Source organism: Punica granatum, chromosome 7, assembly GCF_007655135.1.
Source record: "Punica granatum isolate Tunisia-2019 chromosome 7, ASM765513v2, whole genome shotgun sequence".
NCBI lineage: Eukaryota > Viridiplantae > Streptophyta > Magnoliopsida > Myrtales > Lythraceae > Punica > Punica granatum.
In genome coordinates this window covers 1,702,586-1,720,241 of record NC_045133.1, presented here as the reverse complement: position 1 = coordinate 1,720,241, position 17,656 = coordinate 1,702,586, and the positions used below count along the sequence as shown (strand labels likewise).

The window sequence follows — 17,656 nt, the reverse complement described above, 5'->3', positions numbered from 1 at the left end:
TGTTAAGAATTATTTTGACTATGTTAAAAAAAAAAAGAAGAAGGCACTTGTATGAATGGCCAATGCACTGATGTAAGTGTGTACGTGGGATGGTCAACTAATGTACTATGTGAAATTTTGTTTTTGAAATTATGGAATTCAATTTGTTTGACCAAGAAGAAAAATATTAATAATTGATAAAATAAGAATATGGATCCAACTTGATATTAGGAAAAAAAAATTGAAAAATTTAATGGAGACTAGCTGCCAAGCACAAAGAATAAATTACAAGAAATTTAGTTACTTTTTTTATGGGTAAGAAGTTTAAATACTTGGTCAGACATTCGGTGCTCGATTTTAAAATTAGTCACAGTGAATAACCACTCGTGACACAATTATGGCCATATATAGGCACATAAATTAAATTATTAGTCTTATATATGGCAATAGGTAATATATTAGCTTTCAAGCTAAAAAAATAATAATAGAGAGAGGGAGAGAGACGATAGCGAATGCGGTTACGTACCTTCGTGAAATAGAGACTTCCAGGTTTTGCATATTAATGGGTAGAAGATGAATCTTTGGAAGTAAAGATATGAATTATGAACGGGTTGAGGGTATCGTATACAAATGTATCATATATAGCTTAATTATTATTGATTGTCGAAATTTTCTAGCTCTATCGATGCGCAGGTTTCCACGTTAAACTTTGAATGCACGAATGTACATATCTAGCAAATAATCGCTAAATAGTCAGCTAATCTATATCATCTCATATCATAGGCCCCATAAATGTAAATGCACGCATCCATAAATTCATCCTCAAATGGATAAAAATTTGGCATTATTGATATTATTAATATTGAAAATTAATTAACCCTTGACTTTTTGTAGATGTGATGAGGTTGTTGTTGGGATTGAAAAATCGAGGGAATTTAATCGGCGGGAAACTCTTTAGATTTTCCATTAACTGTGTATGCGGAGAAAAGATGGTGAAAGGGGGAAGTCTTTCCTCCTTTTAGAACCCTAAGGCTTAAATTGCTTCAAAATGCATAATGATATCTCATTTGCCATTTGAGATCTTAGATGTGTGAAGGGAATGAGTGGCGATGATTTAATGTGAGATGCAAAAATTAGGTTCGGAATTCACACTCGTTCCCGTCTAATTTTATCTAATTTAAGCACTGCCCTTTTCTACCAATTCATAAGCAATTATGAAGAGATAAGAGATTACATCCGAAGCAAAAGAGTTATTCAATCCCCATACGCATGAACCTTCTTGGGAAATAAATGATACCTCCATTCTTTGAAACACAAACAAGACGACGTTGGTCCGAGTCACGGAAATGAAAGCGAAGCTCTTCAAAAATCATCAACTGCGATTTCAGTTACATTAAAATTTCCTCTGATTTATGCATATATCATTTAAATTAGTCCCTCGGATGCAACTAAATATAATTAAGTTGATGGATGTGGGGATTGTGCATTTACTAAGAATATGCTAAATGTGCTCTTGACAACTTACAAATTACTCGCGTTCACGGGCACGCACTGTACACAAATATTGAAGTTAGTGTTGTATATCTCATGATTTTGACATGCGCACACCACCAGTACAATGATGGTTCGATGCGGAATATTAAAATCTAGCTCGATTGATGGAAAACATTTACGCCATTGGTATACGTAGGCTCCAAATACATAATTTACCTTTCAATTCAACGTATTTGTACCGTCAAATTATCAACCTTTTCAGGATTCATTTGCAAATCTCTGCAAATATGGATATTCAATTCGTAATGATAATCATCGATCTTATCAACTAAACGATAATGCGATCCATCGAGAGAGGGAGGAAAAAAAGGCCCCCCGGAAATTAAACTCCCTCAATAGAGGTTCAATGGAATTGGTCGAGAGGCCATCTAAAATCACCACCATCGTCATCTATTATAGTAAGTGGCTATAAAAGGATGGGGCATCCCATCTATAAAAAGCCCAATGACGTATGTGACCTTTCCATTTCAATCATTCTTTCAATAATGAGTCGACACGTGTCGCGCCTGTCAATCCGAGGAATTTCAGTCGTCTAGGCAATCTCTCTCACTTTCTCTCTATATATATATATATATATATATGGGAAGAATAAATCCGACTGTTCAGATCTTAGGAAGTGAGGGTCAACGGCCGAATCTGCCACATCAGCTGCAGGGGGAGAAGAAAAGGAAATGATAGTGCCGCCGCACCCAATCATAGCTCCTGATCTGACCCTCTGGCCAGTCGGAGTCTCACAAGTGATCGACCCCTCCTCACGAGGCCCAAAGCCAATTTTGCTTTTTCTTTTCTTTTCAATTATAAGGAATGCCAACGAATCTAATACATTAAAATAGAAATTCTAAATATTTAATAAAGAACACAGATAGTTCCACTGGATATCGAATCTAAAACCTCTTGATTATCAGGCGAAAGATGCACTACTGTATTATCTCCTCTCTTGATTACCAATTTAGCTTTTTAACCCGACCTTGATTAGTTTTTTCAATCCAACCCAAGAGTTGACCACTATTAATTAACCCCACTCGGGTTTTTACCTTATCTGGGGTTTCTTTCTCTTGCTCTTACACGAGGCAGTGTTGCGGAGGCTCCTCCAACCCGACCAAAGCTACAGCTGCCAGATTCATTCGGTCAGATGACTGACAATGAGAATCTCGTGAAGCTGACGATATATATAGATAATCATCTTTCTTAACTCACATGATAATTGCTCCTTCAAATGTGATGGAAATCATGACACTGATTCTGCACGTGTCGGCTTGCATGATATATATGTTAGTAATGGATCAGTAATTCGTACAAATTTGCATGAGATCCGAAACATATGGCATTGTAAAATATCGGATGGTAAGTACAATTTGTTTCAGAAAACCAGTAAATGAGTACCCTTTCTCTACCGTACGTTTTATTTCAAAATTAAAATAATTTTGATTTTGATTGTGAAAATGGATAAATGTTGTGTAGTGTGTTGAGTTAAAGTTAAAGTTAAAATTTTTAACTTGGGAAATATGTATTTTTGTTGTATAGTGGGTTGAGTTAAAATTAAAGTTAAAATTTTTATTATTTTAATCCTGAAAACAAACGGGCCACTAATATCTTACCAAGAGGAAGACATCAACTTCATCTTGTGCATGTATAGTATAAACCATGTAACATACCCAGTATCTTAGAAAAGGGAGTTTGATGCAATGACTTCGCTTTCGACCTGCAATTAAGAAGTCGCGAGGAGAATAGTATATAACTCTTTATTTTTCCGCACATATCTATGATCTATCAAATTTATGTTTCATAAGTCTCATTTGTAATCGAAAAAAAAAAAGAATAACCGAACGAATATCTACTAGTTATATACAATTAGTTCCAAAAAAAATGTGTTTTTTATTCATATTCTTCGTAAACATCTAATTGAATAAATGAAAATTCCTGAAAAAAAAAATCTCATTCTCCGGTCGAGTTGATTACCTCACAATGAATAAACACCCTCGGTTAAACCTCGATTTGCCAATATCATGACAATTGTGAGACTGCGTCAAGAAGTTTATTTAAATAAGAAATGGTCAAAAGAAAATGAGATTTCTTCCATCAGAAAGTCGGCTTACTCGGGAACAAAGGATAAGGTTTGCGGCGTTTTGGGGGGAAATTCCCAAATCTTCCATTCAACACCTTATGTGAAAAAGAAAATAAAAGCTAACTAAATGACTGATTGGAAATTCGAACATGAAAGTCTGCCTAACTTCGAGACGTGACATTATATTTACATAAAAAGAGAGAATCTTTGGTTCATAATTCTTCATATATATTCATATGTAGGTTTATATATGTTTTTCTACGTGGCTTCTTTTGAATCATGGTGGCGCAATTCTTTTTCCTCGTGCGCTAGAAAAACTGCCACACGTCTTGTCCATCCAATTTTTATTTTTATTTTATGATTTATTACACTATATAACCTAACGTTGACTGATATTTTTATATCTATTTTAACGTCATTTTTTTACTTGAGATAACCCAATGTTACTATTTTTATTTTACTATCTAGTCCCTGAGAATAGTTTGTGACATCAAACTAGTAACATTGGGATACCTCAGGAAAAAAAATGATGTTAGACTAGAACTAAAAATTCCTTCAAACGTTAGATTATAAGGTGCAATTAATCCTTTATTTTATGGTTTGACCATGCCAAATTTTCAAGGTCACATAAAAACAGATTTAAAAAAAGAAGAAGAAGACAATACTAGTCTGTTCTTAACCTTGTTTTTTTTTTCTTTGTGCTCTTAATTCTTCTGATGCAACAGATGATGCTGTAAAGATTTATTTCTTTTTAACGGGATGCACTAATTATTCATTCTTTATTCTGTTTCCGACAATCTCTTATCTGGGTTTGACTGCTCACGGGGCATCGCTAGTTCAAAGTTTCATTTAGTTTGGTATAGAACGGAATAATGTCATCGTTCAATAATACTAGGCACAAGATGATCAGATTGATTATGCTGCACAATTTATTCAAAAGCACTATAACCTTATCATGTTACTGCGAGTATATACATATATATAATAAGATCTTTATGTCGATGTTTTCGTGCGATCAGCCCTTCTTTTTACTTTTTTCATACCTAGAACTACCTTTTTGATTGAGATGAAGAAATTGATGGAGGATGAAATTAATAGTTTAAGGTTCAGTTGAGAAGTGGTCTACCAATTCATGCCCAAGAATGAAACTGCCTCTGTCTGCATGTACTTTCAGCACTAGAAATTTAACCCTTTATATCAACCCCAACTTGCGCTACCGACACATAAACTCTAAGAATTCAGCTCAACTAATTCGATTTGGAACGTTCCTATACTTGTCAAAACGTTCATATGAAAGAGGATTAACAACCAACAATTTGTTGAGTGGTAAGCAGCTCACCATCGTAAGGAGGAGAATACAAGTTCGAACCCCAGAAAGCGCGCTTGTTGGGAGGGAGAATAACCTTTAATGTTCGATCTCCCGACTTGATTAGTCAGAACTCATTGGGATTCTGGATATCATAGTACACACCGAAAAAAAAAAGAGGATTAACGAACCACTCTCTCGTTATTAGTCCAATCGGTAATGTAAAGCTCCGTATATCACACTGACGATAATTTATTCTGTAGATTTATTGTTAGGTTGATAGGGAATAAGTCTGAAAGCTATAGTTCCTACTTCTTATTGCAGATGACAATTCTCGGTCAATTGGTTATATCACTCTCTGAATGGAACCATTTTCTCAGTCATCTTTGCTTATTATTATATTTAGCAGCCGAAGAGCATGAAAGCTTCTCACATCTCTTCCTCCAACGATCTAGGTCCACAGGTCACTTTGAGCTATCAGATCAACACTGATGATTGTCGAGAATTAGTAATAACTTGACTGCCCAAAGAGATCAACAAACAGTTGAAAGGAATAATAAGATAATTATGTTAGAGATAGAGAACGTATTTCGATATGGACCAAGAGGGATGTGCTTGTGCTCTTTGAAGCCATAATATGCTTCCCTTTCCATACCTTCAATTCCATGATCGATCTTATTTCATGAAAGCTTTCTTTGCAAGTCCCGGAAGTCAATGCAGTTGGTGCAATTATGAGTTCATTCATATTAATGTCAAAAACTGATTTGATAGGCCACATATTATCATTGTTGCGATGGGATGCGATGCACTCACATCTGTATCAACCGGACCGAACTTTCAAATGATGGATTGTGAGGCAGATCGGCATTCTTCTTTTCACTTCCTCTTGCTCCGGAAAAATATTCCACGAATGTTACTCATCTACTGTAAATGAATTAACAACTAATCCCGCTGTGACATCAATTTTTCTCTTATTAAGGAGTCTGGTTGAGTTCTACTCCCAATATTTGCTCTTCCTTGTTCCTACTCAAAGAGAGCCGCTAATGCCGTCTCTTCCAAGAAACCGAGCCACCGCGAAATCCTCCATGTTCCTCGTGTCTCTGTTTGAAAAATGCTCCACCATGAGAGACCTGAAACTGATCCATGCCCGCATCATCACAAAAGGTCTAGAGCAAAAACTGTTCCACGCTACGAAACTCATCAGTTTCTGCGCCCTGTCCGATGGCGGGGACATGGACTACGCAGTCTCTATCTTCCGCAGGATCAGGAAACCAGACGGGTTCCTCTGGAACGCCATGATCAGAGGATTTACCAAGTCGCGCGAACACTTGAGTGCCTTCGAGCACCACAAGGAAATGCAGGACAGGGGATTTTCGCCCGACAACTTCACGTTCTCTTTCTTGCTCAAGCTCTGCGGGCAGCTGGGGCTGATTCTGCCCGGGAAGCAGCTGCATTGCAATGTCCTGAAATGTGGGCTGGAATCCCACGTTTTTGTCAGGAACACCCTCATACATATGTACGGTATGTTCCGAGACATCGGAACCGCGCGGGCGCTGTTTGATGAAATGGCTGAGCCGAGTCTCGTGGCGTGGAACACGGTTCTTGATTGCTACGTATACTGCAGGAAGTTCCAGGAGGCACTGGACCTGTTCTCAGTCATGTTGCGAGGCGGAATGGAACCCGACGAGGCCACCCTTGTGGTGGTCCTATCGGCATGTTCTGAGCTGGGCACATCGACTTTCGGGAGGTGGGTTCATGAATCCATGATCAGGCACACCGATCTATTCGGCACCATTTCAGTGTCCAATGCACTTATCAACATGTATGCTACGTGCGGTGCCGTTAAAGAAGCTTTAGCGACGTTCAACGAGATGGAGAGGCGAAACATAATTACATGGAACACGATGATTGTTGGGCTCGCGAAGCATGGGCATGCAGATGAGGTCCGGAGTCTGTTCTCGAGGATGTTGGAAGACAGGGTCCAAAAACCGGACCATGTAACGTTCTTGGGAGTTCTCTCTGCATGCAGTTATTGCGGTAGAGTACAAGACGGTATAGAGTATTTCCGGTTAATGAGGGAAGAGTTCGGCATCGAACCGACAATGAAGCATTACGGGTGTATGGTGGATATGATAGGAAGGGCAGGGATGGTAGAGGAGGCCTATAGGTTGATCCAAAGTATGCCGATAAAGTGCAATGCCGCCGGCTGGAGGGCACTTCTCGGTGCATGCCGGCTCCATGGTAAAGTTGAGCTGGGTGAGGTGGTGAGGAAGCACCTCGAAGCACTGGAACCTGATCATAGTGGTGACTACGCTCTACTTTCGAGCATGTATGCGAGCTCAGGCCAGTGGGACGAAGTATTGGAAGTGAGAAGATTGATGCACGGTAGAGGAATTGAAAAACCCGAGCCCGGTAATAGCATGATCTGGCTTCATCCAACATAGGAGGCCGATGGTGTCTTAATTCCAAGTGGACCATGACCTTTCATTACCTCAGGCTGCTATTGACTATTGTCGACCGACAACACTTAATGGTTGAAATTGGGGGGTTGGTCTATACGAGGTGTCCATAAAAATTTAATTTATTTGTAATAAAGCACGGAGACAAAAACAAGCGATTTGTTCTACCATAGTTAACACAGATCTACTGCACAGCATGGATTCAATCTCAAACTAAGACATTTTCTTCTGCTGCTTCTCCTGCCATTCTTTGATCTCAGCTTCGATCTTCTGATTGACGCTCACATGGAAACCTGGGTAAGGTTCGTATTTGAAAACTATTTGTAGAACCTGTAAAAGCCGAAGTAAAAGCATGTCAGTCGTTGAGATCAGGGCGTGATAGGTGGAAGTATTGGGTGAGAATCACGGGTACTTGCCTCAAGCAATACAAAAAAAGGAGCCATAAGAAAGGCTTGAGCCAGGTTGTCAAGCAGAGCTGGTGCTCGTTTCTGCAACAAAAATGCCACCGTAAGATGTAAGATATACAGCTGTATCGTATGAATAACAAAAGGGCAGTTGACATTGTCCGATGTGATGGAATCTCTGACCTCAAACACGCCATGGCCAATGAATTGTCCAGTCCAACAAAACAATTGAGCAGCTAGAACAACCTGAAAATTTGTAAAACTCATGAATGCTGACACATGAATAAATACAAACAGATTATATGACGCTCTGCAACTGCAAACCCCCGAACTTCAGAGATGAAATAGTATTTCTGAAAATGAACTATGATGACTCCTAGAAACTTCACAAGAATGGAAAGGATGCAAATCTCTCGAACAACCTCGCACACGATGCTGAAAAGATCCAACAATTAGAAATACAAACATTTAGATTTGATACTAATGATGAAATTATTAGACTATAAATTTCAGTGGAACCTAAGAGGATGACAAGAGACTGGAGAAGATCTCCACACTGGATCTCATCGACAATTAACAATAAAGAAAGAATTGCTTGCTATTGATGATGGCCAGATATAGATGTATCTGGAAATGAATAGCACGATAAAAGACTTCCAGACGTTTTTTATCGTGACAACAACCAATATAATCCATTTGTAGATACAAGATAAAATGGACAATCCAGTTCAAGATTCCTGCCGAATTTTTTCTTGTGGACTGGATATTATATGAACATGGACCGGATAGATAAATTCATTTAAAATCCAATGCCATATGCTTTTTCCTGGTTCCAGCCCAAGCTTTCGCAGGAAATAAGCTAATGATTCCAAGTCCAATCAATTCCTAGAAGATAAAAAGAGAACGAGCACGGTGATCCCGACAAAATGTTCGGTGATCCTTCCTCTGGACTACACAGTGAGGAAGAGCGATCACCACATGATTGTGTTTAGGCAGGCGTATGGCCGAGCTTAAACATGAGGCAATCCTATCATTTGCTACAAGCTTGTGGGCTCTAACTCATATACTGGCAGGAATCGATCACCTGATCCCTAACCGAGCTAAATCAAATCAGGACTTTTCCAGACATAAACTTTGAATTTGATGTTCGACTTCAGACTTCAGACAATAATAGCACGGGCCCACAGCTTCTTCCCCTTCCTCCAGGGTCCAGCCATTCAATTGAAAGAATGTCAATCAAATATTGTTTGAGTTCTACAACATCAGCACCAAAGGGACCTCTGAGTCCGATCCCTCTCCGACTTTCGAGAATATTCAAGCAGAAGTAAATCATGGAAGCTACTTATCCCCCAAAAATAAATAAATAAATAAATAAATCATGGAAGCTACACAGACCATAAACTCTCCATCTCATCTGATCACCCAATGAACACAGTAGTTTCTAAGTTTTTCACTTCTGTCGATTAAGAACCTCATCGGAAGCCGAAAATTCAGTTCAGATTACTGAAAACAGAGGAAGACCCACATTGTCGAATGATCAAGAAACACAATCAGACCAAAGTTCTCGATTTTGCCAGCTCCAAGCACATCAAAAAATTGAACTTTTTTAGCTTATTACTTCCTAAGAAAGCAAGGCAAGAAGTAAAGACGGAGAAGACCCAGATAAGAGATGAACAAATAGAAGCTGACCTTCCAAGCAAGGGAGAAGCCGAGGGTCCGAGCGAGGGAGCTGGCGGTGACCCAGCAGGCCATGCAGAGGAGAGCAGCCAAAGACCCGGCCTTGACGTCCATCAGGACGTAGGCGACGGCGTAGATGAGGGCGAAGAAGAAGCCGAAGTTGAGGAAGAGCCCTCGGCGGGCGAGGAAGCACTGGGGCTCCGTCCCGATGAGCTCGCAGACGGATGGGGTGAAGTAGAAGAGGACGAGGGATGTGAAGAAGATGGGCCAGACGAAGAGGGTGTGGATCAGGATGTTGACCTTGTTGCTGTGGTACGCCCCGTAGAAGGCGAAGTGCCTCTCAAGATCGAACAGACCCTTTCTCGCCATTGAATGGAGCCTCTTTGGAGGACTTGGAGTGATGATTCTCTTCTCTCGAGGAATGGAACAAGAACAAGAATAGAGACAGACGAGGAAGAGGACGACAGGTGAGACTCCTTAAAATAGAAAAAGAAAGGCAGGCGATGAGACAACTGATTTCCGTGAAAACCAGAGACTTCGAATGGCAAACATCCCATTGATTTTGTTCAGAAATCAAAACAATGGCTGTTTGTCGCTTTATCCCCCCCTTTTTTTTAAAAAAAAATTCTTAATCTTATTATAAAGTTCCAAATTTCCAAGTGACAGTGGCCGGATGAGGATAAGCTGATATCCGAACGTGGATCTAACAAATAGATTGAAAACACCTAAACAATGAGGCGAGGTACTGCGGACGAAATTTTATCGTCATGAATAGACTTTACCTGCAATATAAATAAAGTTTCGAAATTACATTTCGTGGCCGGCCAGAGCTGGAACTGAAGCTCTATTAAGAATTGGTTTCAAGCAATAATCTTGTAAATTGCGCTGGGATTGCTTTCTTGCATACGCAATTATGAAAGGCATTATTTTCACAATTCTAGACAATCAAGAATTAAATGTTATTTTTCTTTCAGCGACTTAGAATTCAAGGTTATATTCTCCTCTTTTAGCGAATTGGAGTTGATCGCACGCAGTTTCTACATGTCAATTATTATATTTGAATTCAATTGGCAAGCGAAGATTTTGTCCGAGGTTGGTCCACTGCTTCGCGTCGCATCTTCATTTAATTTTATGTATGTGTATATATATATATATATATGTAGGCATTAATGCTTGGAAACGAAATCTGAATGTGCGTGAATATCAAAGCATCTCGTGGTTCCGTCCTCGATGGGTTACAACTCAAATCCGAACATTCGTCTCATTATTGCTCACGTACGATTTCAGTCCTGGCCATATGATTGCGTCATGCTAACGCGTAACCCGAATTTTCCGACTAATTAAAAGGACCGCAAACAGAAAATCTTCTCAGAAAATTAAAGTTGATTGGGATATGTACAAGAATGGTCAAATATGGACAATTGGCGTTTGTGCATGTCATTAGGTGCGTGAAAGCAGATGAAACATTGGGAATGTGTCTCAGAAACCAGGGCATGTGAAATGCAAAGCAAGCACATAGAAAGTTCCTCATAATGGATCAGGCGATCTTCTTTTTGCATCATCCTAGCTTCTTCGACTCAGTGACTCGAAATGAATCATGAATGTATTTGATTTTATAGTTAAATTGAATTTTGATTTTAATTGATTTGTAATGATTATATTATTGAATTATGAGAAAAAAATATAAAAAAGTAATGAATAGTTAATAGAAAATAATTATTAAATAATAATTATGTTTTCGAATTATGAAAAAAAAAAAAATTGAGAGAGATTTAATATTAAAAATTGAATTAAATGATAAAAAAATTAAAAATAATAATAATTGTGTTGTTAAATTAAATATAAGTGAAGTTAAGATATAAAATTGAAAATTTTTTTTAAAACCAAACACATTATAAGAAAGTCCAGGGGATCACTAGCCTCCGACCGGATTAATCATGAGAATTTATTACTCCCATCTGACATCCAAAATCACACCCACCCACATACTGGTCTAGTATTAGGTTTCAGACTCGAACAAGATAGGGTACTAAGAAGAGCTTTCAGTTGCCGAAGAGCTTTTTGTTGCCATGGCCCGTGGGCCCATCTGTCATTTCAGCGGGGGAGGGCAACCTTGAACCGGGTTGGGCCTAACCGTTCAACAAAAAAGGGCCCAAATGGTTCAATTTGAGAAAAATGCCCATCTGGCATTTCAGCTGATTTCATTTGCACTCCCAATATAGATGGGCATCGTAGCTCGTCGACGATGAGGATATATATATATATATATATACATATATATACTTCAGATGTAATGCCACTTTACAATTTAAAAAAAAAAAAAGGGAAGAAGAAGGAAGCTATGCTAAATGCTAATGCCTTCTCATGAACCAGACCACTTTCACAAATCGACAGTGAAAGCAGCAATGAACTAGACTTCAGATGTTGCCTCAGAGGTAGTGACAATGTTGCATTATCATCATCCTCATATCTGATAATACGTGCAATTTTGAATGCATCACTGGCAACTCCGACATTGAAACAAGACAGAGAGAAGATATTGAAATGCTTTCTGGTTCTAAAAACTGCACATTTTGTGAAATCTTAGACAGACCAAGAAAGAACAACACGGAAGAATTGCATCAGAGAGATTCCCAATTTAGACCAAGTCATCATCCCCAGTTCACTGGGTTGCTGATGTCCCTGTCTGTTCTATCATCACTTGCAACTACAAACCATTCCAGACATTGAAACAGGACATGAAAAACAAGAACTTGTCGAAGAAATTAAGGAAATCACAGAGACAGTGCCTCAGATTGAGTTTTGTTTTCAGTGAGAAGAAATCTCTCTCAAAGTATATTTAAACCCATCACCGGCAGACCCTCAAACCCTCAAAACGCCATTTGAAAATCGAATCAAGAGAAGGCACTGAGAGAGATGGATAGACAAAGAAGACGCAGCAAAACGCTTCAGTCCAAAACAACCGCAAAGTTCAAAACTTCTTTTTGGGGACAAAACGCGAACGACGGGCATTGAGGAGGAGGAAGAAGCATCGACAGGCGTGTGAAAGGGAAACCCTTGCCAGGCCGCAAGCTCCCCAGCGATGAAAAAGGACGACAGGGACGATGTTGATATATATATAGGGCAGGGGAACACGACATTAGGGTTTGCCGTGACTTCAAGAAACAGCAACTAAAAAGACAGTAGGAAAGGCATCCGCCGCCCACATTGGGCCCAATAGAAAATATATGGGCCTAACGTTGCATTTTGCTTTTGGGCTTTCTGGGCAACATCGGCTCTAACGGGCTTCGCGCTTGATCAAGAGACAGCCCACATTACGGAGTTTTGGGCCGATAGACATGTTCGGCTACGTCAGATCTCATAGACCTGAGAAAGCCTTCCTTGTAACTAGTAAATGAAAGAGTACGGAATGGTTAGACTAGTGATAATTCAACCTTGAACTTCTAATTAATTCCGGGTTGGAGCGTACACCACCTCAAATCATATTGCCTCGACTACTCAACGAAGTCGTTGGACATGATAATTGAGGTACTATGCTGTACACAAGTGGGCCATGCGAATCCTTCCTATTTTGAAAGGATCCAATTTGTCCCTCTACAATTTCAAAGCTGGATAAACACCGGCTGCAATCGCCGAGGATATAAAACGAATATACATATGTATTTCTTTATTAATAAGTTACGATCAGTGTCAAGGTCGTCAAATGTGAAAGTTGTGAAAGCAAATTAGAATCATGCATGCATTCTGTGGTCCAAAATGTCGTTTTCAAGAGATTTTCGATGTTCGAAGCTATACGTAGCTGGCTAATTGACATGTACACCCGTATACATGAGAAAATATTCGATGAGCATTACATATTGACGTGGCTATACTAGTTAAACTCAATAAACAATCGACACACGTAAAAGATGTAGTAATAGTTCATAGAGTTTCACTCTCTACTTTCACATGTGTCGGTTGTTGATTGAATTTTATAGAGTTATCTGGCTGTGTATAATACTCATCGAGTATTTTCTCTACCTACCATGCATGTACATAGGGGCATGAGAATACAGGTTGTCAACCATTAACAGGAATTAACTGTGCGTCGTCAATCGAATCGGACCACCGATTGCTCGTGTTGTCGTTGTTTGCTGCAAATACATGTATGCATGATGAACCAAATTAAATGAGAAATGGGGTTGGTATTAAGATGTCTCCTGTGGCTTATTATGTGTCGACAATCTTCTGATTATGTGTCGACACATGTTCTAATTTGCTTGTGAATGGCCCTCCCCATCTTCCCTTTACATCCTTTGCATGGGCACCACCTTTCCATGCTATTATTCAGTAGCCGCAGTAGCTAGCTAGCTGTACATGTACTTCTGTCTTCGGTCAACTAGACCTATAAATGGTCGTGATTTTTGGCCTAGCATCCACACTAAATAATTAATTAGCATAAGACGATAATGTTGATCGTATGCTCCTCAACCCTAATACTTACGAAGATGTTGGCACCCGTTTTAGCTGTTGTCGTGCTACCGAGTTACTCGGTCCCCTGCCTGCGCCTGTTCACTTATATGCTGAAAATCAAATGAAACACTAATCCGACACTGGCCAAATTGTCTTCGGTTATTAGGCGTTTATTCTCTTTCAAATAAGGTTTTCAATTCGAGTCTTATTGTGGAGAAATTAACGATTATGAGAGTTTTACTTTCGATTTAGCTTGAACCATGGATTAATCAAGGTATATTGACAAGATTTGAATTTTACCGCTTAATTATCAAACTTCTTAAGTTGGATCAAATATGAGTCGAATTATTTATAGGTTCAATTAAAATTTTACCTTTAAAATGTTTAGGCCGCTAATAAGTAATAACTCCGGGCATTATGTGAGCAGGTTATTTTTCATCACATGATGGCACTTTTGCCACAGAAATCGTGCCTCCAGTGGGGAAGAAGAAGAGAAGCCTTTCGATAAAGATTTTTAAATTCTAAAAAAATCTAAAAGAAATTCGAGATTTTAAGAAAATTTAAGTTTATTCTAATTTCATTTTTTTTATGAGAAGTAATAATTTTTATTTTCAAAAGAAGGTGTAACACAATAGCTGGTAATTAAAAGATTTTGAGTTGGATACCTAACTCCTCCTTCAGTCCTCCTAATTCGAAGAATTTATGTTTTTATTCAGCCCAAATAATTCTTGCCCTCCTTCGATTCAAATCCTAAGCCAGTCCCATCATTCCTTGATATCTCTAATATCCGAGATCTTAAGATTTTTTTTTCCTTGGAAATCGAAATCTTAAGATTAAACCTCGATCATTCCAACTTTTTAATATCTACCATTATAATAGTATTATATTATATGTTAGGATCTCGATTTTTTTTACTTTGATCACGTGCATGCCACGAGTCTCGAGTGTCCACGAGCGACCTACAAAAATGGAAAGAACGAGAGAGAATCTCAATTTTCTTCTCCTATGCTTAAATGAAAGGGTAAATTGCACTGGTGGTCCAAAATATTTTACAAATGTTACATAATGGTCCAAAAAGTGTTTTTCGTTACATGATGATACAAAATGTTTCAAAGTTGTTTCATGATGGTACAAACCGTCAACTCGAGCTTGACGCCGTCAAGCCGATGCTGACGTAGCTACTACGTGTCACCTCCTTGCTGACGTGGCCGAAAAATTTTAAAATTTTAAAATTTTAAAAATAATTTTAAATTTTAAAATTTTAAAAATAATTTTAAATTTTAAAATTTTAAAAATAATTTTAAACTTTTAATTTAAAATTTAAAATAATATATTAAATATTAATTTTTTTAAAAAGGAAAAAAAAAAAAAAAAAAAAAAAAAAAATTTAAAAAAATTTAAAAAAAAAAAAAAAATTTAAGAAAATTTTAAAAAAAATTTAAAAAAATTTAAATTTTTAAAAATAATTTTAAAAAAAATTTTTTCAAAATTTTCAAAATTTTTAATTTTTTTTTTAATTTTTTTTAAATTTTTTTTTAAATTTTTTTTTAAATTTTTTTTTAAATTTTTTTTAAATTTTTACTCTTTTTGTATTTTTTTTATTATTTTTTATATTTTTTAAAAAAAATTTAAATTTTTTTATATTTTTAAAAAATAATTTTCAAAATTTTAAATATTTTTTTATTTTTTTTTATTTTTTTATTTTTTACTCTTTTTTTGTATTTTTTTAATTATTTTTTTTGTATTTTTTTGGACTTTTTAAAATTTTATTTTCTCTTAAATGACGTAGCGCACTATGATTGGTTCCACGTAACAAAAGTGACACATAGGACGCGCCACGTCAGCAAAATGTTAACGGCGTCAGGGCTAATTGACGGTTTGTACCATCATAAAACAACTTTGAAATATTTTGTACCATCATGTAACGAAAAAAACTTTTTGGACCATCATGTAACATTTGCAAAACATTTTGGACCACCAGTGCAATTTACCCTAAATGAAAATATATCGAAGAAATGTAGAATAATTAAACTCAGAATTTAGGAGTACCTGGAGAGGTATTTATAAGAGTCTCGAGATATCGGTATCAGGATATTGCAATCTACATAATATATTTGATTACCAATAACATATAGATTTATATACCATATGTCTCATTAGAGATAATATAATTTCCCTCAGATATATCAATAGAATGTTGTTAGATAATATAGAATACATCCATATATAAATTTTTTGAGTGGAAATATATTATCTGAACGGAGAATATCGAGGTGAACCTGACCCAATAAATAGGGCCGATTTTCTGGTCCCTAACCTTATCTATCAACATTTCAGCTACTAAAGAGATACTTACGGGTGTATCTATATAAGCTATTGCTCTTATATATAAAAGAAAAAAAAAAAGTAAATCACGCTTTTAAAATTTCTAGAATACAATCAGTTTAAAATGAGGCCTCAAAATTATTGTGGAAATTGAACGTTCTATAACGCTTGCCATAAGTGAGGGGATGTAGCTCAGATGGTAGAGCACTCGGTTAGCCTACGGGAGGTACGGGGATTGATACCCCGTATCTCCATTCTCCATTCCCCTCATTTGTTTATTTATTTACCTATTTATTTATTTATTTTCCTCTCTAATTATACTTACTGCAGAAGAAGGAACATGGGAGTACTGAGGAACTGGTGCAGTCACCAGGGTCGTTGTATTGCATGCTTCTTCTTTCTTTTTTTTGTCCTTTTGGGACTTTTACTCTGATGGATGCATGTGAGCTTCCTAGCTAGGTAGCTGGCTGTGTTAATTATTAGTAATTATTTGGTAATATGTCAATTTATGAAGGAAAAGGAAGTGACACTAAAGAAATAACAAATTATAAACAAAAACAGACAAAAAGAAAATGAAATCATAATAATACATGCTGCCAAAATAAAGGGACATGTCGACCAACAGTAAACGTACGTGCGGTCGATCCCATGAAGCCTTTTCGAGTTGCTGTCATAAGAAGCTATGAATCGATAGCTGTATATGCATTGCTTCATCAAATGGCACCACCTCTTCCCTCCATTTTACATAATCTGCTATTTCTTATGCCAAAAATTTTGAAAAAGAAGGAAAAAGAAAAAAGATCGAACAATTCTCTCGTTATTTCCATTACGTGTCGATTTGATTATGGCTTGCATGTGGAGGTACATTTCTTCTGAATTTTGACATCTTCAAAGATACGATCGATATCAACTAACTAAGGTGCGATTTCATAATTGAAGATTTCGGGTTAGTTTGTTTTACTATATATTATATCGAAGAAACCCTTGAATCTGCAAGTGGAACGAATTAGAGGTCTTTCATCCAATATATTAATGTGAATATATATATATATATATATATATCATAACAGCATTAATAATGGTAATTATATATATAGAATCTAGTTTTATTTATCTGCATGCGTGAAGTAGTTCACATAGGATAGCATTATCCTCCCTTTTTTGTACTTTTTTAAATTATTATTTCTAATATATGTATATGAATATATTTGTCTGTGTATACATGTAAAAACATCTTCCAGTAACTGTGATGCTGCATTTGGTTTTAAAGTAGGATTTTAAAATTAGATTTTGATTTTGAAAAAAAGTGGTATAAATGGGGCTAACCCTTTAACTTTATATGAATTATTTTATTTTATTGTGGAAAAATAGTGGTATAAATGGAGTTTACCATTTAACTTTGTATAAGTTATTTTGTTTTGTTGTTGGTAGAATT

The 17,656-nt window shown here is 37.0% G+C and overlaps 2 protein-coding genes and 2 non-coding genes across 4 annotated transcripts; 1 reads left to right on the top strand and 3 right to left on the bottom strand.

The window, feature by feature from the left end:
• Nucleotides 1-5,676: 5,676 nt before the first annotated feature.
• Nucleotides 5,677-7,695, top strand: LOC116215148 (pentatricopeptide repeat-containing protein At4g21065-like). The gene has a single exon (XM_031550744.1). The coding sequence runs from the start codon at nt 5,948-5,950 to the stop codon at nt 7,346-7,348; it is 1,401 nt and encodes a 466-aa protein (XP_031406604.1). The 5' UTR covers nt 5,677-5,947; the 3' UTR covers nt 7,349-7,695.
• LOC116215149 (uncharacterized endoplasmic reticulum membrane protein C16E8.02-like) lies at nt 7,468-10,004 on the bottom strand. The gene is made up of 4 exons (XM_031550745.1): nt 9,457-10,004; nt 7,951-8,013; nt 7,780-7,851; nt 7,468-7,693 (listed from the first exon to the last, which is right to left on the bottom strand). Exons 1-4 carry the CDS (start codon nt 9,811-9,813, stop codon nt 7,577-7,579), a joined length of 609 nt encoding a protein of 202 aa, XP_031406605.1. The 5' UTR covers nt 9,814-10,004; the 3' UTR covers nt 7,468-7,576.
• Nucleotides 10,005-11,869: 1,865 nt separating this feature from the next.
• Nucleotides 11,870-11,950, bottom strand: LOC116215776. Its single transcript, XR_004158574.1, has one exon. It is a non-coding gene; the product is annotated as a small nucleolar RNA snoR122 (small nucleolar RNA).
• A 109-nt stretch (nt 11,951-12,059) lies between these two features.
• Nucleotides 12,060-12,152, bottom strand: LOC116215766. Its single transcript, XR_004158565.1, has one exon. It is a non-coding gene; the product is annotated as a small nucleolar RNA R44/J54/Z268 family (small nucleolar RNA).
• Between the last annotated feature and the right edge of the window lie 5,504 nt (nt 12,153-17,656).